Genomic DNA, 23,685 nt, shown 5'->3' with positions numbered 1-23,685 from the left:
CCCCACCCATGGGTGCCTCCCCCACCCACGGGTGCCGCGGTCACTTGCGGACGAGGTAGAAGCAGGTGTCGGCCGGGGGGGGGGGCCAGGGACAGTGCCTCCCCCTGCCCCTTGGTGGTGCTGAGGAAGTGCCCGGGGAAGGCGGCAGCCTCGAAGGTGTGCGTGGAGCCACCAAAGGTCTTGTAGAAGGTGTAGGGGGTGGCCTCGGCCCCCCGCGAGAACAGGTCCAGCAGCTCCACCTCCTGTCATGGGAGGGGGGGTCACCGCTGGGACACCACCCGGGTGTCCATCGCCATCTCCAGGTGCCACCATCTCAAGGAACACTCACCTCCAGGTGATGCCATCATGAGGCGACAACACCCTGGGGAACCCCCACCTCCAGGTGTCACCACCTTAGGGTGACACCATCTGGGGATGACACCATCTTAGGGTGCCACCACCTTAGGTTGCCCACCTTGAGTTGATCCACCTTGGGATGCCCCAACCCAGGGTGCCCCCACCTTGGGTTGACCCACCTCTGGGTGACCCCACCTTCGGTCGTCTACCGTTGGGTTGACCCACCTTTGGGTCCCCGCCACCCCAGGGTGACCCCACCTTGGGTTGCCTACCTTGGGTTGACCCACCTTGGGATGGTCCACCTCTGGGTGACCCCACCTTGGGTCACCTACCTTGGGTTGACCCACCTTTGGGTCCCCGCCACCCCAGGGTGACCCCACCTTGGGGTTTGCCTAACTTGGTTGACCCACCTTGGGGGGGGGGGAGTCCACCTCTGGTGACCCACCTTGGGTCCACCTACCTTGGGTGGACCCACCTCTGGGTGCCCCCACCTTGAGTCGCCTACCCTGAGTTGACCCACCTTTGGGTCCCCGCCACCCCAGGGTGACCCCACCTTGGGTTGCCTACCTTGGGTTGACCCACCTTTGGGTCCCCGCCACCCCAGGGTGACCCCACCTTGGGTCGCCTACCTTGGGTTGACCCACCTTTGGGTCCCCACCACCCCAGGGTAACCCCACCTTGGGTTGACCCACCCCAGGGTGCCCCCACCTTGGGTTGCCTACCTTGGGTTGACCCACCTTTGGGTCCCCGCCACCCCAGGGTGCCCCCACCTTGAGTCGCCTACCCTGAGTTGACCCACCTTTGGGTCCCCGCCACCCCAGGGTGCCCCCACCTTGGGTCGCCTACCTTGAGTTGACCCACCTAGGGTTGACCCACCTCTGGGTGCCCCCCACCCTGGGTCCCCCCCCATCATGACGCCCGCCCCGTGCTCACCTCCAGCTTCAGCTGGGGCTCGGGGCCGGTGCCGCAGGAGAGGGCCTGGGTGCCACCACGGATGCCCACGATGAGGGGACAGCGCCGGCGCTCCAGGTATTGGTTGGGCACCACGCTGATGGGTTCTACGAGGAGACGGGGCGGATGGGTTGGGTGGGAGCACCCATGGGTGGGGGTGCCACCCCCTCCCCACCCAGGGCACCCACCTTCCTGGGCGGCGTTGGCACCCTGCAGTCTGGTGGCCACCAGGCGCCCGTTGTGCAGGCAGAGCCCGTTCTGCTCCGTGTCCCGCACCACGTAGTGGTAGGGCTTTGCCAGGGGATGCGCCCCCGCCGAGGACATCGTCACCTCCTCCGAGACATCTGCCGGGGGACAGTGGGGACACGGGGAGGGGACACACGGGGCGTCACGGGCACGTGGGGATGGGGGACGTGGGGACGCGGGGACGGGGGACACGGGGAGGGGGCACGGGGGTGGCACACGTGCATGGGGACATGTGGGCATCACGGGGACACGGGGATGGGGGACATGTGGGCATCACGGGGACACGGGGACGTGGGGATGGGCGACACGGGTGTGATGGGCACGTGGGGACACGGGGACATGTAGGCGTCACAGGCATGTGGGGTTAGGGGACACAGGGACATGGGGACACGGCGATGGGGTACACGGGTGTGATGGGCACGTGGGGACCGGGAACAGAGGCACATGGGCGCATGGGGACATGGGTGGGGAACACGGGCATCATGGGGACGTGTGGGCATCACGGGGGCGTGCAGATGGGGGACATGGGGACAGGACACAGGGACACGGGGACGGGAACACGGAGGGGGCAGCTGGAGGCACGGGGGACACGTGGGGACAGGGCCCCCATGCCCACCGGGCACTACCTTTCCCCAGGAAATCCTCGAACAAGGCCACCATGTCAGGATCGATGACAGACTCCGCCGCGTCCCCGGTCCCCATGCTCAGCCCCGCCGCGACACCCAGCGGGTGCCCAAGGGGCTGGGACTGCTGCGGGTGTCCCTCGGGACCCTTGGCCCCGCTGCAGCCCGGCAGGGAGATGGGGAGAGAGGGGTGAGGGCAGGCTCCACACCAGGTGACTCAAGCCCCGGGTATAAGGGGAGGGACAGCCCCATCCCCACCCTGTCACCGCTCACCTGAAGGCAGGTCTGGACACGTGGGACATGGCCAAGCCTGCGCGAGAGAAAGGGTAGTGTGTAGGAGACACGGGTGATGTGGGTGGGGGATCCCCCACTAATGCACCTGGTCTCCCGGTTGCCAATAAGCTCCCAGTTGTCAGTAGGCTCCAGAGTGAACGCCCCCAGAACATCGCTCACGTAGGACCCAGCTTGTCCCCGTCCCCAGCGATACCTGCAAATCCGTCAGCTTCCAAAATCCCGTCCCGTGTCCTCTGGGTCGTGTGTGTCATTCCCCCCCCCCCCGGGTGACAGTGGCTCTTATAGGGCCGGGCGGGGTGGTGGGGGCAGATCCCGCCCAGGTAATTGTATGGGAGTGAGCTGGGCTGGGCGGGAGGACAGGTGACGGGGACGCGGAGCGATGGTGAAACACCACCCGGTCCTGCTGTCCCCCGTGTCCCCCCCCCGTCGTGCCCGTGGTCACCGTGGCTGGGGCGGCCCCTGCGCCCCGTCCCCACGGTGCCCGGTCCCCGTGGTCCCACGTACCTTGTCCCCCCGGTGCCCGTCCGCCCCATCCCCTGCAGTCCCGCGCGCCCCATCCCCGCCGTGCCGTGCCACGCCGTGCCGTGCCACGCCGTGCCGTGCCGGCGGCGGTTGGGGTGCGCCGGGCGAAATCCGGGAAGGGGCCGAATCTGGGAGGCACCCGGCTATGGGGCAGCCCCGCCAGCTGCGTCACCCCTCTTGGGGATGTCCCGTCCCCATCCCTAACGAGCCGGTGGCGCAACACCGGCCATCCCGCCGCGGTGACGCCGGCACCGGGGGCCACCGCTCGCTCTGCCCTGCCCTGTCCCCCCCCATTCCTCCCACGTCACGGGGACCAAGGTGTCCTAAACATCTTTATTCCCAGGGGATGTCACCGTCCCCGGGGTGGGATGTCACCGTCCCCACGGGGAGGACGTCACCGTCCCCGGGTGGATGTCGCCATCCCGGGGGGGGGGGATGTCACCATCCGTGGGGTGAGGACGTCACCGTCCCCGGTGGGACGTCACCGTCCCCAGTGGGGGATGTCACCGTCCCGGGGGACGAGGGGGTTCAGCAGAGCTGGAAGTAGAAGTCGAGGAGGTGGGTGGCATCGGGGTGCCGGGAGAGCCCCAGCGGCTGGTGGCCTCGTGCCGAGGTGCAGAGGAACCAGCCGGGGTTGGCGGCCGACTCGAAGCGCCACAGCCCGTCCTTGTAGGAGCGGAAGAAGGTGAAGGCGGCCGAGGCCACCCCGGCGCGGGGCAGCTCCCTGATGTCGGCGTCCTGCGGTGGGGACCGGTGCCGGAACGTCACCGGCGGCCGGCTGGAGATGGGGTGACCGCGCCACCTGCGGTGTCCCTGTCCCCAGGTGTCCCCTCCCCATCTTGTCCCCATCCCTGTGATGCCCCAGCCCGGTGATCCCCATGTGCCCTGTCCCCACGGTGTCCCCGTCCCTTTCATGTCCCCATCCCTGTGACATCCCCATCCCCACCATGTCCCCATCCCCATTGTGTCCCCATCCCTTTCACATCCCCATCCCCATGGTGTCCCTGTCCCCATGGCATCCCCATCCCTGTGGCGTCCCCATCCCTTTGGTGTCCCCATCCTTGTGGCATCCCCATCCCCATGGTGTCCCTGTCCCCATGGCATCCCCATCCCCACAGTGTCCCCCTCCCCGCGGCACCCCCATCCCTTTGGTGTCCCCATTCCTTTGGTGTCCCCGCGGCGTCCCCGTCCCCGCGGTGTCCCCTGACCTGCAGCTGCAGGGTGGGCTGGCTGGCGGGGGGGCTGGCCAAGCAGCGGGTGCCATTCTGAATGCCCAGGATGACGGGCAGCCGGGCGGGCTCGAAGGCGCGGTTGGGCACCCAAAACACCCTCTCTGGGGACACACAGACGCACGGGGCCATCAGGACGTACCCAACACGTGTGTGAGTGTCCCTGCCCCGTGTCCCCGTGTCCCCATCTCACCTTCGAGGGCGGCGTTGGCCCCTTGCAGGTGCCCAGCCACCAGCTGGTCATTGCGCAGGTAAAGTGACTTCTGGTTGACGTCCCAAATCCTGCCGGCGACAGCGGTGACGGCGGTGCCCACCCCAGCACCCTGACGTCCCGTGTCGTGTGTCCCCCCCCGGGCACCGAGGTGTCACCCACGGGTGCTCCCCCCCCCCCACCCGACTTACCGATACTGGAAGACTTTGGTCTGCAGGGCGGGAGCGTTGCAGAGGGCGAAGCCTTCGGCCTCTGCGCAGAGGAAGAGGAGGGCGAGGGTGAGCGCGGGCTGGCACGCCATGGCACCCCGATCCCCGCCACCCGCGCGCCCCCCTCGCCTTTATAACCCCTCCCGAAATTTCCAGCCTGCGGAGGCGGGGGGCTGCCGGTGGCGCAATCGTCCCCGCGGTTCCGCTTCCCCTCCCGCCTCGCCGGGTCCTTCCCCGGGGGGGGGTCCCCCCGATCACCCGCTCACCCATGGGACCCCCCCAACCCTGGCCAAGCCCTGGGGCAGCAGCTGGGAGGAAGGAAGGAAGGAAGGAGGTTGGTGGTGGTGTTGCCACACCGCTGGCGGGGTGTGAGAGGTTGGCTCCGCCCCGCCGGGGGACTCGGCACGGCCGGGGGCGACAACCGAGGCCGATCGTTCCGGGGGGGGGCACACCGGGACACAGCCGGGGGTGACGGGGACCCCTCGGAGCTAGCCCAAGCGGGACTCGAACCAAGAACCTCAGCACTAGGGGCGCGGCGCCCTCCCCGCTGCGCCACCGGGCGGGGCGCTCCACTCTCGCCTGTGTCGCTGCGGCGACGGCGCATGCGCAGCGAAGCGAACGCGGGCCGCCGGCAGCGGGAACCCAGCGGGCACCCGTAGGTGTATCGTGGGGACCAGTGAGTGGCCGCCGGCGGGTAGCGCATGCGCGGTGTGGGCGGATAGGGCAGCGGCGCATGCGCGGTGAGTTCGGGAGAGCCGGCGGCGCATGCGCGGTGTGCTAGCGCGCTGCAAGGGCGCATGCGCAGTGTCGCCCCGGCGGGGCCGGGGGAGGGAGAGGGGCCATGGCGGGCGGCGAGACGTTGCGGGCGGCTTTGGCCGCCGTGGTGTTGGCGGCCTGGAGCGCCCACGGTCTCTACTTCCACATCGGCGAGACCGAAAAGCGCTGCTTCATCGAAGAAATCCCGGATGAGACCATGGTCATCGGTACGGGGCGCGGGAGGGGCCGGCGGGGGGCTGAGGCGGGGGGAGGGAGGAGCCAGGAGGCCACCGGGGACCGGGAGGGGTAACGGGAGGGACCAGCGGGGGGGACCGGGAGCTCCCCCAGGAATGACGGGGGTGGGGAGGGGCAGGAGAGATTCGCAGGAACCGGGAGGGGGGGGTGGGCGGTACCGGGGGGTTCTGGGCCCGCTCCGACCCGGTGCCCAGCCCCCCCCCCCCCCAGGGAACTACCGGACGCAGCTGTGGGACAAACAGTCAGAGTCATTCCTGCCCTCCACCCCGGGGCTGGGCATGCACGTGGAAGTGAAGGACCCTGACGGCAAGGTGAGCGTCCCGGGGAGGGGGGGGGGGGGGGAGGCTCGAGCACTCCGGGGTGGGGGTCCCCGGGGGGGTCGGGTACCCATCAGGCAGGGGGTTGGCGCCCTGGGGCATGTGGGGTGCCCAGCAGCTGGGGTAGGGCGTTCCTGGGGTGCCTGGGGCACCCATCAGCATGGTGGGGGGGGTCTTTGGGGTCCTTGGGGTGCCTGCTCGCTGGGGTGGGGGGGGTCCCTGGGGTGCACGGGTGGCCTGCCAGGTGGGGGGGGGGTCCCTGGAGCACATGGGGTGCCTGCCAGCCTGGGTGCGGGGTCCCTGGGGTGCACAGGGTGCCTGCCAATGAGGGTAGGGGGTCCCTGGGGTGCCTTCTAGTTGGGTTGGAGGAGTTTTTGGGGTGCCTTCCAGCCAAGGCAGGGGGTCTCTGGGGTGCATGGGGTATCTGCTGTCCTGGGTGTGGGGTCTCTGGGGCATATGGGCTGCCCTCCAGCTGGGGCAGGGGGTCCCTGGGTGCCCACCAGACTGGGCGTGGGGTCCCTGGGGTGCCCAGTGTACCCCCCCAACAAGGGCAGGGGTTCCCTGGGGTGCACGGGGCACTCACCAGCCAGGACTGGGGGGCCCACGGGAGACGCGGGGGCTGTCCTGGTGTTCCCCCCCCGCCCCAGGGTGGGCACTGGGTGACGGTGGCCGCGTCCCGGCGTAGGTGGTGCTGTCGCGGCAGTACGGCTCCGAAGGACGGTTCACCTTCACCTCCCACACACCGGGCGAGCACCAGATCTGCCTCCACTCCAACTCCACCCGCATGGCGCTCTTCGCCGGCGGCAAACTGGTAATTGCGGGGTGGGGGGGGACAGGACGGGACACCCCCCAAGCCTGGGGAGGGGGTGTCAGCGGCAGCGGGGGTCCACTGACGTGTGTGTGTGTGTGTGTGTGTGTGTGTGTGAGCGTGTCCCACTTCTTGGCCCCGCAGCGGGTGCACCTGGACATCCAGGTGGGTGAACACACCAACAACTACCCCGAAATCGCCGCAAAGGACAAACTGACGGAGCTGCAGCTCCGCGCCCGCCAGCTCCTCGACCAGGTCGAGCAGATCCAGAAGGAGCAAAACTACCAACGGGTGAGGAGGGGGCTCCGGTGGCGGGGGTAAAACCCTTTTTCTTCCCCCCCCCAATTTAATTTTGTTTCTTTGACCGACAGTACCGGGAGGAGCGTTTCCGGATGACGAGCGAGAGCACCAACCAGCGGGTGCTGTGGTGGTCCATCGCCCAAACCATCATCCTCATCCTCACCGGCATTTGGCAGATGAGGCACCTCAAGAGCTTCTTTGAGGCCAAAAAGCTGGTGTAGCCCCACCCCACCCCGGGGGGCTCCCACAGCCCCCAGAGGGGGAACCCCTGCTGCCTGCCGGCACCCCGGGGGTGATGGGCAAACGTGAAGGGTGCGGGGGGGCCCTGCCCGCCATCGGGGAGGGTGGGGGCTGACCCCCGCGGTGGCGTTTGGGGGGGGGGGAAATAAAGGTTTTTGGGGTCCGATGGAGTTTGCTGGTGCTTTTTGGGAGGGCGGGGGGAGCCTGGGGTGCTGCACCAAGCCGGGTGGGGGGCTCAGGTTGTCCCTTAAGCCCCCCCCGGGTGTGCATGTCCCGATCCCCCCCCCGCCAAGGACCGGGGAGGGGGCTCACCCCCACCGGTGCTGTTCAGTCCTCCACCGGTAGGGGGCGACGGCGGCGGCTCCTCCGCTCTCCTCGCGGTCTCTCTGGGCGCTCGGCGGAAGTGTCAGTAGGCGGGCGAGGAGGCCACCATGGCGGCTGCGACAGCGCCGGGCTTCGAGCACATGGGCTTGGACGGGCGGCTGCTGCGGGTGCGCCGGGGCGGGGAAGGGGGGTGTGAGACGGTCAGGGTGGGCTGTGGGGTCCTGGGGATGGGCTCGGTCGGGGTGGGGGGGGTGTCGGGGTGGGCGAGGGGAGAGGCCTGGGGGGGGGGGGGGCGGGACACCGGGGTCCCTTTTGGGGAGTGGGAGGCCATGAAGGGCCGGGGCTCCTCGGTGGGGAGGGGGCGGCCCTGAGGGGCCGGGACACCGGGATGCCTTGAGGTGGGGGTGCTTCGCCGGCCTGGTTCACCCCCACCGTGATAGGGGGAGTGGGGGGGGCACTGGGGATCCCGGGTAGCTGGGACCCCCGAGGTGACGGACCCCGCAGGCGGTGGCGGAGCTGGGCTGGGCCGCCCCCACGGCCATCCAGGCCGAGGCCATTCCCCTGGCGCTGGAAGGCCGCGATCTCCTGGCCCGGGCCAGGACCGGCTCCGGGAAGACGGGGGCCTACGGGCTGCCCCTGCTCCAGCACCTCCTGCGCCTCAAGGCGGTGAGCGGGGGGGGATCAGGTGCTGGGGGGTACGTGGGGTGTCAAGCAGGGGTGGGTGCTGGGGGGCACGGGGGCACCGGGGCACCCTGGGGTGTTGGGCTTGGGTGGGTACCGGCAGGTACGCCGGCTCTGTGGGGTGTTGGGTATGAGGGGGGGGGCACCGTGGGGTATCTAGGGAGGGGTGGGCACTGTGGGGCAGGTGGGATTTGGGATGTGTGGGCAGGAGTGGGCACTGTGGGGCACATGGTGTACGTAGGCAAGGGTGGGCACCGTGGGGTACACGGCCTCTGTGGGGTGCCTGGGCACGGGTGGGCACCGTGGGGTAGAGCTGGGTGCTGTGGAGTGTTGAGCTGGGGGGGGGGACACGCTGTGGGGCACGGGGGCACCCTGGGCCGTGTGGGCAGGGACGGGCTCCGTGGGGCGCCGGGGCAGCTCTCCCGTGCGCCGGCGGTGACGGCGGGCGGGCGCAGGCACCCTCGGCGGTGGCGCAGGCGGTGCGGGCGCTGGTGCTGGTGCCCTCCAAGGAGCTGGGGCAGCAAGTGGTGCGCAGCCTGCGGCAGCTGGCGGCTTTCTGCGCCCGCGACGTGCGGGTGGCCGACCTCTGCGCCCAGACCGACCTCGCCGCCCAGCGGTAAGCTCACCCCCAAACCGCTCCCCACCCACCAGCCCCGGACGCCTGGGTCCCCCCCGTCAAGCGGTGGGGGGGTTGACGGCAGAGGTGGGTGACGCCGTGTGTCGCCAGGCCGGTGCTGATGGAGAAGCCGGACGTGGTGGTGGGCACGCCGGGGCGGGTGCTGGCACACCTCAGCGCCCGCAGCCTGAGCCTGCGGCACTCGCTGGAGCTGCTGGTGCTGGATGAGGCCGACCTGCTGCTCTCCTTCGGCTTCGGCGAGGACATCAAGTCCCTGCTGTGGTGAGGGGCACCCCGGCGTGGGGGGCGCTGCAGGGGACCTGGGGGGCGCTGCCAGGGCTGGAGGATACGGGGGGCACAGCCAGGGGCTTGGGGACACTCAAGGTTTGGGGGGGCACAGCAGGGGTTTGAGGGCACTGAGGGTTTGGGGGGGACTTTTGCAGCTGGAGGACATAGGGGGTACAGCCAAGGTTTTAGGGGAACAGTGCTGGGGCTGGGGAGGACGCTGAGGATTTTGGGGGTCAGTGCCACGGCTGGGGGGCACTGCTGGGGTTGGAGGACATGGGGAGTACAGCTAGAAGTTTGGGGGACACTGAGGGTTTGGGGGGCACTGCTGGAAGTAGAGAACACGGGGGGCACAGCCAGGGGTTTGGGGCCACTGCCAGGGCTGTGGGGCACAGCGGGGCTGGAGGACACGGTGGGCGCAGCCAGGGCAGGACAACATGGGGGGCCACTTGCAGAGCTGGGGGACATTTGGGGTGCGTTGCCAGGGCTGAGGGGTGCAGTGGGGCTCAAGAGGGGGAAACCGCGTGTTGCCAGGTCTGGTGCCAAGGGTTCTGGGGGGCTGGCGCTGAGTCTCCCCCGGCCCTGCGCCCCCCCCAGCCACCTCCCCAAGATCTACCAGGCCCTGCTCATGTCGGCCACGTTCAGCCCCGACGTGGAGGCCCTCAAGGAGCTGGTGCTGCACAACCCGGTGAGTGGGCACTTGGGGGGACACGGGGAGAGGTTTAGGGTGCCCAAGGGGGATATGAGGGGAGATTTGGGGGGTGCAGAGTGGGCGCAGAGATGGGAAGACAGCGGGACTTGCGAATACAGCACCCACAGGGGCGCATTTTGGGGGACATACGGGGTACGGCGGACACCGGGGCGCACCAGCGGGTGGAGGGGGGTGGGGGCACGACAGCCCCGTGCCCACGTCCCCCCCAACCCTGCCGCGGTGGGTGCAGGTGACGGTGCGCCCGCCGGAGCCGCAGCTACCCAGCAGCTCCCAACTGCGGCAATTCGTGGTGCGCTGCGGCACGGAGGAGGACAAGTTCCTGCTGCTCTGCGCCCTGCTGAAGCTGAGGCTGCTGCGGGGCCGGGCCCTGCTCTTCGTGGGCACCCTCGCTCGCTGCTACCGCCTCAAGCTCTTCCTCGAGCAGTTTGGCATCCCTGCCTGCGCCCTTAATTCCGAGCTGCCGGCCCGCTCCCGGTAACCCCCAAGGGGACGGTGGGGTGCTCGGCTGGGTGAGGGTACCCCTGGGGTGGTGCGGAGGAGGGTAAAGGGGAAAGCGGGGTGTCCACGAAGGGCCCAGGGGGGTGACGGGGTGCCCCCGGGGAGCAGGGTGACTGCTGGGGGCTTGTGGAAGAAGGTGAGGGGCAGCCTTGGGTCGAGGGAAAGCGGGGTGCTGCCTGGGGACAAGGGGTGCCCGAGGGCATCTCGGGTGAGCTAAGGGGTGCCCGGGGAAATAGGGTGCCCTTGGGGTGCCAGGGGAAATGCCCATGGGGGTAAGGACGCCCTGGGGGGGTCCCAGGAGGGTGCAGGGTGCCCGTGGAAGAAGGGCAGGGGTACCTGTGGGTTTGGGGCAGGGGGGCAGACACCAGAGAGGGGTGCCCGTGGTGGGGACGCTGACGGGCACCCGCTTTGTCCCCAGGTGTCACGTCATCACCCAGTTCAACCGGGGCATCTACGACTACATCGTGGCCACCGACGAGGAGGCGCCGGCGGTGCCCGCGGAGCAGCCCCCACGCAAGAAGCGCAGGGGTGCTGCCCAGAGGTGAGTCCCGTGGGTGCCGCTGTGTCACCACGGTGATGTCCCGCTGCGGCCAGGGAGGGCTCAGGCCAGGGAAAGTCACCCAGAGCTGTCGGGGTGCTTCTGCCTGGGGTGTCCCTGTCCCCACCAAGGTCCTGTGCCCAGAGGAGGTCCCTGTGCCCGCTGGGATGTCCCTCTCTCCAGGGGGTTCCCTGTGCCCGCCATGTCCCCAAGGCAGGGGTGCAGTTCTCTTGTCTGGGGGGGGGGTTTATGCCTTGTGCCCGTGTGGGTGTCTGCCCAAGGGAAGTCCTTGTGTCCAGCGTGTCCCCTTCTTTGTAGGGGTCTCCTTGCCCTGTCCCCGTGGCACTGGGGTCATCGTGCCCAGGGTGTCCCTGTGCCCCTGTGGGTGTCGGTACCCAGCGTGTCCTCGTACCCACAGGGATCCCCTTTCCCAGTGTCCCCGCGCCCATGTGAGTGTCTGTGTCCCAAATATCCCCTTGCCCGGGATGTCCCCGTGTCCATAGGGGTCCCTAAGCCACCCCAACACCTTGTGTGTGTGTGTGTGTCCCCAAGCAAGGGCAAGGACCCGGAGTACGGCGTCGCGCGGGGCATTGACTTCCAAAATGTGGCCGCTGTCATCAACTTCGACGTGCCGCCGACGGTCGAGTCCTACATCCACCGCGTGGGCAGGTACGTGGGGACGCGGGGAGGGGACGCGGCGGTGCCCGCGGTGGCTGGCGGCCCCCTCGGGTGGCCGTCCCACCGCCGCGTCCCCTCCGTGCCCGCAGGACGGCCCGCGCCGACAACCCCGGCACGGCGCTAACCTTCGCGCTGCCCGAGGAGCAGGATGCCCTGGCCCAGATCGAGAACACGCTCGCCGGAGGTCGGGGGGACACCGTGTCACTTCGGGGAGGGGGGGGGGGGGGGCAGCGGGTGCTAAGGGACATCGGAGGGGTGCGGGGTGTCAGGAGTGAGGGTGGGGGTGACCCCACGCGTCCCCGTGTGTCCCCAGAGAACGGCGAGTCGATGCTGCAGCCCTACAAGTTCTCCACGGAGGAGATCGAGGGACTGCGCTACCGCTGCCGGGTAGGTGGGCGGCGGGCAACGCCGGGGAGGGGGTGCCGGTGGCACTGGCTGGCGGGGGGGTGCCAGGCCCTGACACCCCATGTGTCCCCCACTCCCAGGACGCCATGCGCTCCGTCACCAAGCAGGCGGTGAAGGAGGCCCGGCTGCGGGAGATCAAGGATGAGCTGCTCAACTCGGAGAAACTCAAGGTAAGCGCTGCTCCGGTTCCCGGCGGGCTCGGGGCTGCCCGAGGGGCAGACGACAGCGTCCTGGGGGTCCGCGGGCAGCCTGGGGTGGGTACCGGGCGCTGCCAGCCCCCCCGATTCTCCGCCCCCAGGCATACTTCGAGGACAACCCCCGCGACCTGCACGTCCTGCGCCACGACAAGCCCCTGCACCCCGCCATCGTCAAGCCTCACCTCCGCAACGTGCCCGAGTACCTGGGTACGTCCCCATGCCCGCCGGCCGGCGCTGGTTTTGGGGGAGAAAAGGAGTGGGATTTGGGACCCTGGGTGGTGAGAGCGGCATAGAGGCAAAATGGTGCCTGGGGGTGACGTTGTGGGGGGACGGGGACGTCCCTGGGGCCACCGGCACCCTCTCACCCGCTGCTCTCTGCCCGCAGTGCCCCCCAGCCTCCGCGGCATCGCCAAACCCCACCTCAAGAAGCGCAAGTGTCTGCGGCTGCGCCACGCCGGTGCCAACCGTCGGGGCGGCTCGACGGTGAGTGCGGAACGGGCAGGGAGGGACCCCCACGCACACATCCCCCTCGCTGCCAGGGGGTCCGACGCTGCTTTTCTTTCCTCCCCCACCTCCAGTCCCGCGGCACCGGCAACCCGCTGCAGAGCTTCAAGTACGCCCGACGCCGCGCCAAGCGCCCGGCCGCGCCGCCCTCCTGAGCTTCCCCCGGTGCCCCACGGACTCTGCCTGCTCCGGGGAGGGGGCACCGCGGCCGCCTCGCAGCCCGCCCAGCCAAGGAACGGGGTGTCTCCGTGCCGTACCCTGCGGGGCGGCCGTGCCCAATAAAGGTGCCAACGGACTGTGCCAGCTGTGTGCTGTGTCGTGCCGTCGCCTTGCCGGGCGCTGCTTCTTGCCGGCCTGCGTGCGGTGCCCCCGCCGGCTACGTGACGGGGAAGGTTGGTGACGCAGGGGCGGGAAGCGGCGTCTCTGGTTGATGCTGGGCAAAGGTGCCAGGGCGTTATCGCCCCCCCCCCCCCTTATCGAGGCCAAGGCTGTACAAGGGCCATAAATCGGGGCAAGGACGCAGTGGGGGCATGGCACCGCCAGCTTTGGGGGGCTCGGGTCCCCCCAAGCGCCCCATCACCCCTGTGCCGACGTTGCCGTGAGCCTGGTAGCCTGGCACGTCTCTCCCCGGAGCCGGCACCGTGCCTTGGGCGGCACGCGGCTTGCGTGCTGCCCGCTCGCCCCGGCCGGGTCCCTCCCGGGGTGCCCAGGTTCACCCAGCCCTGCCCCGTGGCATACGAGGCAGGCGTTACCCCTCGGGGAGCCTGAAATCACCCGCCAAGGCATCTTATCGGGGTTACGGCGTCTTATCGGGGGCCACCGCTCTGGTCCAAGGCTGCCTGCTGGCCCTGAACTGTTCCTGGCACTGGGGCAGAGGGCTCTGGCAGCGGCACCCTCCCGCGGGCACGGCAGCCCTGCTTCGGTAACAGCTTCGGTAACGGCGGAGGTTTTGCTGCCCACGCGGCGTGGGGAGGGAGACGGTTTCTCTTGCCCCCCGCCGACGGTGGCCTGGCGCGCGCCGCCGGCACCGCCGAGGCGCCCGTCTCCCCGGCGCTAGGCTGGCGGGGTGAGTTTCCCACGGTTGGCACCAAGGCCGGCACGGCCTCTCCGCTTCCTTCTCCACCCTGCGAAACCCACGACCCCGCGGGGCATCCTGGGTGGGCACGGCTCCAAAACTTCCCTCTTTTCCCCCTCAAAACAAGGCTCTGCCGGGGAAGCGGGGTGGCCCCTCCTCGGGCAGGGGTGCCCCTGGGCACCTCCCCGGGATGTGTCGGCTGGTTGCGGCGGCTATCGATCAGGGTTAATGATCACAAGGGCTTTACAGCTCCGGCGAGGGCTGATTGGCTTCGGCGTCGTCAGGCCAGAAGACCTCACCGGCGGCGGGCAACCGCCCAGGGGATACGGGGTCTTATAGGAGCCGGGAGAAGCCGGCGGCACCCTTTTGCCCAGGATGCCGGGCTCTGCCGCGCTGGCCGGCGCGGTGCTCGGCGCCTTCCTGGCGCTGGTAGGTGCCCGGGGGTTGGCACGGCCGAGCCGGAGGGATGCCGGGGGCCGGGCCGCGGTGACCGCTGGTGGCAAAGCCGTGGCGGTGCCCGTGGGGTGAGGCTCGGAGGGGCCGGGGATGGCAGAACCGGGGGGGGGGGGGGGGACGCCGGCACGCTGCCCGTCAGGAGCCGTTTGGAGGGGCTGGGGTGTCGCGCCCCGCGGGACGGGGTGCTGCCCACTGATATCCCCCCCCCGCCTCCCCGCCACAGGCTGCGCCGACGTTCACTCCCATCCACCGCGCCGGTTACTGCGCCTTCTACGGCGAATGCGGTCGCAACCCGGAGGTGAACATCTCGCTGGTGTCCTCCAAAGTGCCGTGCCTCTCCAACACGCCGGCGCGGGTGGCCACGGGCCCGCTGCTGGCGCTGCTCCGCACCGTCTGCCCCGAGCTGGCGCGGGGGAGCGCGGAGACGACGCGGGTTTGCTGCTCCTTGGCGCAACTGAGCGCCCTCCAGCTCAGCGTGGCGCTTTCCGGCACCGTCCTTTCCCGCTGCCCGGCGTGTGCCAGGAATTTCGCCAACCTTTACTGCAACAACATCTGCAGCCCCGACCAGAGCCTCTTCACCAACGTCACCCGCGTCATCAACCGCACCACGGCGCAGGGGACGCCCCAGCTCGCTGTCGTGGAGTACCAGTGTTTTTACCGGCAGTATTTCGCCGACGACTCTTTCGCTTCCTGCCGGGGCGTCCGGTTACCGGCTACCGGCGGTTACGCCATCGATACCATGTGCGGGCGTTACGGCGCCCGGCTCTGCACCACCCAGCGCTGGTTGGATTTCCAAGGGGATAAAAACAACGGCCTGGCGCCGCTGCAGATCGACTTCCAGCTGGTGCCCAACGGCACGCAGCCCGGCGATGCCGTCGTGCCGCTGGGCGGGACGGCCTGGCGCTGCAACCAGGCTCTCAGCGCCCAGGAGCAGCCTTGCTCTTGCCAGGACTGTGCCGAATCCTGCCCGCCGGTGATCGCCCCCCCCGGCCCCGCAGCCCCACTTTCTCCTGGGCAACGCCAACGGCGCCTTGGTCCTCTGCGGGCTGCTCTTCGGCCACCTCGCCCTCGTCTTCGTCGTCTCCTTGCTGTGCCAGTGCTGGCGGGCCAAGAAGAAGAAGGGCACCGCGCCGCAGCCGGCACCGGCGCCTGCCGCCGGCTGCTCGGCGCGCCTGGGCGACGCCAGCCACCGCGTCCTGGCGAGGGCTTTCCGCCGGTGGGGCACGCTGGTGGCCGGGCACCCCGTGACGGTGCTGGCGGTGGTGGCCGTGCTGGCGGGCGGTTTATCGGCCGGTTTGGTTACCCTACGTCTCACCACCGATCCGGTGGAGCTGTGGTCGGCGCCGGGCAGCCGTGCCCGGCAAGAAAAAGCCTTTTACGACCGACACTTCGGTCCTTTCTTCCGCACCAACCAGGTGATCGTGACGGCACCGGGCCGGCCCAGCTCCGGCTACGAGTCGGTGGTGTTGGGCGCCAAGAACTTCAGCGGGGTGCTGTCGGAGGAGGTGCTGCGGGCGCTGCTGGAGCTGCAGGAGCGGCTGGCGGCCACCACGGCGTGGGCACCGGTGGCGGGCAGGGAGGTGACGCTGAGCGACGTCTGCTACGCCCCCCTCAACCCTACGCAGCCCGGGCTGGCCGACTGCTGCGTCAACAGCGTCACCCAGTACTTCCAGAACAACGGCACCCGCCTGGCCATGACGGCCACCCAGACCGACGGCAAGAAGACGGGCACCGTCGACTGGCACGATCATCTCATCTACTGCGTCAAGTGGGTGCCGCTCCCCGGGGATGGAGGCGGCGGGGGGGGGACCGTGGGGTCGGGGGGATGGATGTAGGGTGCTGGGTGTGGGGTGCTGGGCGGTGGGGCCGGGGGGATGCCCGCAGGGTGCTGGGCATGGGACGGTGTCCTCAGGGTGCTGGGCTGTGGGACTGGGGTGCTCTCTATGGCGTGCTGGGCACGGCACGGTACCTGTGGGGTGCTAGGTCGTGGGGTTGGGGTGCTATCTATGGGGTGCCCAGCAAGGTGCGGCGCCCATGGGGTGCTGAGCTGTGGGGCCGCGGTGCTATCTGTGGGGTGCCCAGCACGGCACGGTGCCCACGGGGCCAGAGTGATGCCCGCAGGGTGCCAGGCACAGGACGGTGCCCGCGGGGTGCTGGGCTGTCGTGGGGTCAGGGTGACGGCCACAGGGTGCTGGGCCCAGCGCAGTGCCCGCGGGGTGCCGAGCTGCGGGGTCGGGGTGATATATACGGGATGCCCAGCACGGCACGGTGCCCGCAGGGCGCTGGGCTGCGGGGTCGGGGTGATGCCCGTGGGGTGCTGAGCACGGCACGGTGCCCGTGGGGTGCTGGGGTGCGGGGTCAGGGTGCTGCCCGCACCCCAGCTGCCACCTCGGGGGCACCCAGCACGGCGCATTGCTCGCGGGGTGCCGCTCGCGCGGCTCGGCGTGACCCCGCGGCGCCGAACCCCGCGGCGGGCTCGGGGTGGGCGCCGGCGGGGGGGGCACCGGGGCGGGCGCAGCCGCCTGCTCACCGGGCGCCGTGTCCCCACCAGCTCCCCGCTCTCCTTCAAGGACATCACGGCGCTGGAGCTGAGCTGCATGGCCGAGTACGGCGGCCCCGTCTTCCCCTACATCGCCTTCGGCGGCTACCCCGGTAAGCGCTGGGCATCGCCGGGACGGGTGGGCACGGCGGGTGGGATGTCACCCGGGGGGGGGACACGTCACGTCTCCCGCCGATCCCCGCAGGCTCGGAGTACACGGAGGCGGAGGCGTTGATCGTCACCTACTCCCTCAACAACTTCCCCCGCGACGATCCCCGCCACGAGTGGGTGCTGAGCTGGGAGCGCCGCTTCCTCGAGGTGGTGGGCGACTTCCAGCGCGCCCACGGCCCCAACCTCTCCGTCGCCTTCATGGCCGAGGTGAAGCACCCGCTGGCTGGGTTTTGGGGGGGGTGGTGGAACGGGGGCACCCCCTGACCCGTCTCTTTTCCGCCAGCGCTCGCTGGAGGATGAGATCAACCGCACCACGGGGGAGGACATCCCCGTCTTCGCCATCAGCTACCTCGTGGTCTTCGCCTACATCGCCCTGGCGCTGGGCGAGTACACGGCCTGGCGCCGCGTCCTGGTACGCGCCGGGGGCGGAGGGTGGGTGTCGGGGTGATGCCAGCACCCCAGGGTCCCCCGCCGGGTGCTGAGCGGGTGGTCGTCCCCGTCCCCCCCCCTCCCCAACCCCGTTGCAGGTGGAGTCGAAGGTGACGTTGGCGCTGGGGGGCATCGCCGTGGTGCTGGGCGCCGTTTTCGCCTCCATGGGGTTCCTGGCGCTGCTGGGGTTGCCTTCGTCCCTCGTCATCCTCGAGGTCGTGCCCTTCCTTGTCCTCGCCGTGGGCGCGGACAACATCTTCATCTTCGTGCAGGAGTACCAGGTCGGTGGGCACGGCGGGGGGGGGGACCCGGCGGGTACAGGGGTCCCCATGGGGCAGGTGGGCACGGGGATGCTCTGGGGACGGGGTCCCCGTGGGGCACAGGGGCACCTTTGGGTGCAGGGATTCCCACGGGGAATGTGGCCCTTGGGGGGGGGAGGGGGGTTTACTTTTGGGCAAGGGTCTCCCTGTGGGGCAGGTGGGCACCCCTGAGTGGGGACGTCCCCGTGGGGCGCAGGGGCACGGGGCACCCACGGGCGCCGGGATCCCCACGGGGCACGGCGGCCCTCGCCGTACACGTGGAAGCACCCCCAGGCTGGGGCGGTGGGTGCCTGTGCGGGGTCCCCGGAGTGGGGGCCACCCACGGCGGGTGCCCCCTCCTCACCGCCCCGGCCAGCAGCAGTCGCAGCGAGAGCCGGGCGAGACGCGGGAGCAGCACGTCGGGCGAGTGCTGGCGCGGGTGGCACCCAGCATGCTGCTCTGCAGCCTCTCCGAGGTCATCTGCTTCTTTTTGGGTGAGCGGGGGCACGGCGGGGGGGGGGCACAGGGACATGGGGGGACGCAGCAGGGGCACGGGGTCGGGGTGGGGGGGGGGGGGGGGCACAGGGACGTGGCACACCCGGCAGGCACGGTGCACCCGCGGGCACGGTGCACCCGGTGGGTGCAGTGGATGTGGGCGCGTGGGGCTGGGGTGTGGGGGGGTACGTTGCGGGGGTGCTGACGCCGGGTACCCGCAGGCGCCCTCTCCTCCATGCCCGCCGTCCGGACCTTCGCCCTCACGGCCGCCGTGGCCATCGCCTTCGACTTTCTCCTCCAAATGTCGGGGTTCGTCGCCCTGTTGGCGCTCGATGCCCGGCGGCAGGAGGTACGGCGCGCGGGGACGGGGACGGCGGGGAGCACGGGGTGCCCCTGCCTGGGAGGGTGGGCGCGGGGTGGGCACCGGGTGGGAGGGTGCACGGGTGGTCCCATGATGGGCATGGGGCGGGCAACGGGGTGCCCGTGGGCACGAGGGGGCACGGGGTGGGCATGGGGTGGGCAACGGGGTGCTCGTGGGCACGAGGGGGCACGGGGTGGGCATGGGGTGCTCGTGGGCACGAGGGGGCACGGGGTGGGCATGGGGTGCCACCAGTGGGCACAGGGTGCCCGTGGGAGCGAGGATGCCCAGGATGGGTGTGGGGTGCCCATGGGTATGAGGGTGTTCAGGGGTTGGCATGGGGTGACGTTAGGGTCCGTAGGGTGGGCGTGGGGTGCCCATGGGGTATCTCGGTACCTGGGGTGGACACGGCGGGGGGGGGCTCAAGGTGGATACAGGGTGGGCACGGGGCGCCCGAAGCCCTTAGGGTGCCCTGAACGAGCACGGGGCGCCCGTATGCCCAAGGGTCTTTGGGATTGCCATGGGGTGCCCGCCCATGGATGCCGGGGTGGGCAGAGGGCACCCCCCCCCCCCCCCCCGCAGCCGGGGTGCCGTGCCGGGACCCGTGCCATCCCGTCGCTGCCCGCAGGCCGCCCGCTTCGACCTCTGCTGCTGCTGCGGGATGGGCAAGGGGGGTCCGGCGGGGCCGGGTGCGCGCCTGCTGCGCCCGCTGCTGCACCGCTACTACACCCCGCTGCTGCTGCACCGCCTGGCGCGACCCGTCGTGGTGAGGGGGGGGGGGTCTGGGGGGGGTCTTGGGGGGGCCATGGGGATGGCGAGGTTCCTGGGGATCGGGGGGGGATGTGGGGGGTGTGTGGGGGGGGTGTCTGGGTGGTCTCGGGAGGTGGAGGGGGAATGGGACATGGGGGGCCTGGGGGCCCTCCGGAGGAGCGTGGGAGGTTTGGGGGGACGTAGAGGTGTCGCGAGGGGATTTGGGGGGTCCCCTCATTGGGGTGCCGCTGGCTGGCAGGTGCTGCTCTTCCTCTTCCTCGCCTGCGCCGGGCTCTACTTCACGCTGCAGGTGCCCGTGGGGCTGGACCAGGAGCTCGCCATGCCCAAGGTGGGGGCTGGCTCTGGGGGTACCCCCACCCCAGGCTGCAGGGGGTGACGGGTGCCCGGGGTTGGGGACACGCGGGGACAGCGTGGTCCTCTACGAGGATGCACGGGGGTGGTACGGCTCCTATAGGGATGCACGGGGACAGCGTGGCCCCATATGATGGGCACAGCGTGAGGGTGGCACGGCCCCGTACGGGGATGCACGGGGGTGGCACGGCCCCAAACAGGGAGGCGCGGGACAGTATAGCCCCGTATAGGGCCACCGCAGGGATGGCACGGCCCTTTATGGGCACAGCCCGGGGATGGCGCGGCCCCTATGGGGCCAGCACAGCCCTCTATGGGGCCAGCGCGGGGATGGCGTGGCCCCATACGGGCGCAGCACAGCACCGTGGAGCTGACGGCCCCGTACGGGAACGCACGGGGGTGATACATCAGGCGGGGGGGGGGTGGCACGGCCCTATACAGGGACGTGGGGATGGTGGGACCCCGTCTGGGGACCACCGGGACACTATGGGTGGGTGCCCCCCCCCAGGACTCCTACATGCTGGAGTACTTCGCCGCCCTGAACCAGTACCTGGCGGTGGGGGTACCCACCTACTTCGTCACCACCGGCGGCTACAACTTCTCCTCCCCGGCCGGCATCAACAGCATCTGCTCCAGCGCCGGCTGCGCCACCGACTCCCTCACCCACACCATCCAGTACGCCACGCGCTTCCCCAACGTGTGAGTGGGGCGCGGGGGGCACGGGGCTGGGCGGGCAGGGTCCCGCCAGCCTCTTGCCAGCCCTGTCTCTGCCCAGGTCCTACCTCGCCATCCCCGCCACCTCCTGGGTGGACGATTTCCTCGACTGGCTCAACCCCACCAGCCGCTGCTGCCGCATCCACCGGTTCGGCAACCTCACCGGGGAGTTCTGTCCTTCCACCAGCAGTGAGTGGGCACCGGGGCCCTGGGGGGATGCCATGGTGGCCGCTGGGGGCACGTGAGGTCTACACCGTGGTGGCCGTTGGGTGCCCATCATGGTGTACATTGGGTGCCCACCATGGTGGCTGTTGGGTGCCCATCATGGTGGCCGTTGGCTGTCCATCATGGTGTACATTGGCTGTCCATCATGGCGTACATTGGGTGCCCACCATGGTGTACATTGGGTGCCCACCATGGTGGCCATTGGGTGCCCATCATGGTGTACATTGGGAGCCCACCACGGTGGCCGTTGGGTGCCCATCATGGTGTACGTTGGGTGCCCATCATGGTGTACATTGGGTGCCCACCATGGTGGCTGTTGGGTGCCTATCATGACGTACATTGGCTGCCCATCATGACGTACATTTGGTGCCCACCATGGTGGCCATTGGGTGCCCGTCATGGTGTACATTGGGTGCCCACCATGGTGGCCGTCGGGTGCATGTGAGGTCCCCGCTGTGGAGGTCATTGGTTGTATGTTGGGCGCCCATTGGGTGGACATCGTGACGCCCATTGGGATCCCATTAGGTGTCCGTTGGGTGCCTGTGATGGTGCCCATTGGATGGCCACCGTGGGTCCCATTCGGAGACCACTGGGATCCTATTGGGTGCCTGTTGTATTCCCATTGGGTGCCCACTGGATGCTTGCCATGGCGCCAACTGGTTGCCCGCCACGGTGCCCATGGAATGCCATTGGCTGGGCGTTGGGTGCCTACTGGGGTGCCATGGGGTCTACTGGTTGTGTGCCATGGTGTCCACTGGGTGCCTGCCGTGGTGCCCGTTGGGTGCTGGTCACCACCCCGTGGTGCTGACCGTGGCCGTGCCCGCAGGTGACCCCAGCTGCCTCGGGGGCCAGTGCCTGAACGCCACGCGGCGCCCGACGGTGGAGGAGTTCGAGCGGTTCCTGCCCTGGTTCCTCCACGACCACCCCACCCTGCAGTGCGCCAAGGGGTAGGTGCCACCTGGGGGGGGGGGGGGCCACCGGCAACAAGGGGCAACACACGTACACGGGGGGGCACGCACGTGCACGCGGGCACAGACGTACACGCGGACGTCAGTGTGGGCAGATGGGCACCCACGCTCTGGGTGCCCACCTCACCCCTTGCCCCCCCCCCCCCGCAGCGGTCTGGGCGCCTACGACACGGCGGTGAGCATGGACGCCAACGGCACCATCCTGGGTGAGTGTAGGGTGGGCGGCGTGGCGTGGGCACCCTAGGGTACCCGGCTGACCCCCCCCCCCCCCACCCCCCCCCCATCTCCCACAGCCTCCCGCTTCATGGCGTACCAGAGCCCCCTGCGCACTTCGCAGGAGTACACGGCGGCGCTGCGGGCTGCCCGCGACCTGGCCGAGGAGATCACCACCACCCTGCGCCGGGTGCCCGGCACCCCCCCCGACTTCCGAGTCTTCCCCTACACGTAAGCACCCGCCGCGGGTCGGGGGGCTCGACCGCGGGAGGACGGGGAAGGGTGCTCAGCACGGGGTGCTGGGGGTGCCCCAGCGCCCTGTTAGGGGTCAGAAGTGGGTGCTCCGCTTAGGGGTGCCCGGCCAGGGTCAGTGTGGGCATCCCACAGCCTTGCTGGGGATTAACACGGGTGCCCGGTTCGGGGCTGGGGTCCGCGTGGGTGTCCCAGTTAGGCGTCAGCGTGGGCGCCCGGTCAGCGGTACCCGGCCAGGGTCGGCACGGGTGCCCGTCTCGGGGTGCCAGCGTGACGGTGACGCTCCCTGGCAGGGTGACCTACGTCTACTACGAGCAGTATCTGACGGTGGTGGCCGAGGGCGTCATCACACTGGCGCTGTGCCTGGTGCCCACCTTCGTCGTCTCCTTCCTGCTGCTGGGCATGGACCTGCGCTCCAGCGTTGCCACCCTCCTCACCATCGCCATGATCCTGTTGGACACCGTGGGAGCCATGACCCTCTGGGATGTCCCCTACAACGCCGTGGCCCTCATCAACCTCGTTGCGGTGCGGGACGATGCGGGGATTTGGGGCACGTGGGGGTACAGGAGGCGGCAGAAGGAGATGGGATGCACAGGGTGACGTGGGGACAGAGCAGCCTGGGGCGCGCAGGGTGGCACGGGGCACTGGGACACGCAGGGTGCGCGAGCACGGGACGGGCGCCCACCAGCCATGCCCAGCCGTGGGGCCCCCCCACCCCGTGGCAGCCCGGAGGAGCACCCACGGGTGCCCCTGGGTGACAGCCCGTCCCTGCAGGCCGTGGGCATCTCGGTGGAGTTCGTGTCCCACATCACCTGCGCCTTCGCCCACAGCACCAAGCCCGACCGGGTGGAACGAGCCGCCGAAGCCACCGTCAACATGGGCAGCAAGGTGGGCACGGGACGGGGGGGGTGACGGCTGCGCAAACCCCCTCCCCTCCCCGGGGACAGGAGGGACAGGGTGACCCGGCCGTTGCTGACCCCGTCCTGGGCGCAGGTGGTGGCCGGGGTGGCCATGACCAACCTGCCCGGCATCGTGGTGCTGGCCTTCGCCAAGGCACAGCTCATTCAGATCTTCTTCTTCCGCCTCAACTTCATCATCACCCTGGTGGGGCTGGCCCACGGCCTCATCTTCCTCCCCGTCCTCCTCAGCTACATTGGTAAGACCCCCCTGTCCCCCCCCGGGGACGGTGCCCTGTCCCCGAAGTGCCCGCCGGGAGGACGATGGCAGCCTCCCGCTGTCCCCTATCGTCCCCGCAGGACCCAGCCCACGGGTGCCAGTGGGGGACACAGTGGGGGACACAGCGGGGGACACGGCGGCCGGTGCCGAGCAGGGTGTGGGGCTGGCCCTCAGCAACCCCGGCTTCAAGGACGAGGACAAGGACAAGGATGAGGCCACGGCCCCCAGGCAGGGCTGAGCCCTGCTGCCCCTCACCGCCCCCTCCCGCCGCCGCTTTTTCTACTGCTGTCGTATTTAAACTGGTTTTCTCAGATTCACGATTGGGTTTAACTGGGACAGCCAAGGGGGGGGAAGAAGGGGCACCTTATACAGAAACTGCATCTTGGCTCTGAAGCGTGACGGGGTCTGTGCGGGGACGCGGGGACGTGGACACGGGATCAGGACATGTGGGAGACGTGGGC

At 69.9% G+C, this 23,685-nt stretch overlaps 5 protein-coding genes across 6 annotated transcripts; 3 read left to right on the top strand and 2 right to left on the bottom strand.

Annotated features, from left to right (window-relative positions):
- Window positions 1–136: 136 nt before the first annotated feature.
- Window positions 137–2,602, bottom strand: LOC115349859. Its single transcript, XM_030034637.2, has 5 exons — window positions 2,430–2,602; window positions 2,160–2,314; window positions 1,476–1,631; window positions 1,270–1,394; window positions 137–328 (listed from the first exon to the last, which is right to left on the bottom strand). The coding sequence occupies exons 1-5, from the start codon at window positions 2,600–2,602 to the stop codon at window positions 314–316; spliced, it is 624 nt and encodes a 207-aa protein (XP_029890497.1). The 3' UTR covers window positions 137–313.
- A 689-nt stretch (window positions 2,603–3,291) lies between these two features.
- LOC115349857 (interleukin-36 receptor antagonist protein-like) lies at window positions 3,292–5,356 on the bottom strand. 2 transcript variants are annotated; one of them, XM_030034634.2, is made up of 5 exons: window positions 4,888–5,356; window positions 4,604–4,664; window positions 4,395–4,483; window positions 4,181–4,305; window positions 3,292–3,710 (listed from the first exon to the last, which is right to left on the bottom strand). In XM_030034634.2, exons 1-5 carry the CDS (start codon window positions 5,354–5,356, stop codon window positions 3,501–3,503), a joined length of 954 nt encoding a protein of 317 aa, XP_029890494.1. In that variant the 3' UTR covers window positions 3,292–3,500. The 2 variants fall into 2 exon arrangements, with proteins under 2 accessions (XP_029890494.1, XP_029890495.1); XM_030034635.2 differs by having other exon boundaries at window positions 4,604–5,326.
- Window positions 5,357–5,402: 46 nt separating this feature from the next.
- On the top strand, window positions 5,403–7,467 carry TMED4 (transmembrane p24 trafficking protein 4; the record flags this gene model as incomplete). Its single annotated transcript, XM_030034636.2, has 5 exons — window positions 5,403–5,604; window positions 5,843–5,943; window positions 6,635–6,760; window positions 6,902–7,048; window positions 7,129–7,467. Coding segments are annotated over 5 exons (726 nt in total), but the record flags the coding sequence as incomplete, so codon positions are not given.
- A 116-nt stretch (window positions 7,468–7,583) lies between these two features.
- Window positions 7,584–13,035, top strand: DDX56 (DEAD-box helicase 56). The gene is made up of 14 exons (XM_030034633.2): window positions 7,584–7,788; window positions 8,126–8,287; window positions 8,758–8,918; window positions 9,030–9,200; window positions 9,801–9,891; window positions 10,145–10,389; window positions 10,832–10,954; window positions 11,504–11,620; window positions 11,719–11,813; window positions 11,943–12,016; window positions 12,115–12,204; window positions 12,333–12,438; window positions 12,617–12,714; window positions 12,810–13,035. The coding sequence occupies exons 1-14, from the start codon at window positions 7,729–7,731 to the stop codon at window positions 12,888–12,890; spliced, it is 1,674 nt and encodes a 557-aa protein (XP_029890493.1). The 5' UTR covers window positions 7,584–7,728; the 3' UTR covers window positions 12,891–13,035.
- A 275-nt stretch (window positions 13,036–13,310) lies between these two features.
- Window positions 13,311–23,599, top strand: LOC115349854 (NPC1-like intracellular cholesterol transporter 1). The gene is given in 20 exon segments (XM_030034628.2): window positions 13,311–14,239; window positions 14,490–15,250; window positions 15,252–16,034; window positions 16,818–16,918; window positions 17,011–17,183; window positions 17,260–17,388; window positions 17,504–17,686; window positions 18,084–18,198; window positions 18,421–18,548; window positions 19,186–19,323; window positions 19,567–19,656; window positions 20,185–20,375; window positions 20,452–20,579; window positions 21,442–21,562; window positions 21,734–21,789; window positions 21,877–22,027; window positions 22,342–22,573; window positions 22,823–22,936; window positions 23,042–23,204; window positions 23,305–23,599. Coding segments are annotated over 20 exon segments (3,969 nt in total). The 5' UTR covers window positions 13,311–14,185; the 3' UTR covers window positions 23,463–23,599.
- Window positions 23,600–23,685: the final 86 nt, after the last annotated feature.

Source organism: Aquila chrysaetos, chromosome 13 (genome assembly GCF_900496995.4).
Source record: "Aquila chrysaetos chrysaetos chromosome 13, bAquChr1.4, whole genome shotgun sequence".
NCBI lineage: Eukaryota > Metazoa > Chordata > Aves > Accipitriformes > Accipitridae > Aquila > Aquila chrysaetos.
This window is presented reverse-complemented; position numbering and strand designations above follow the sequence as displayed.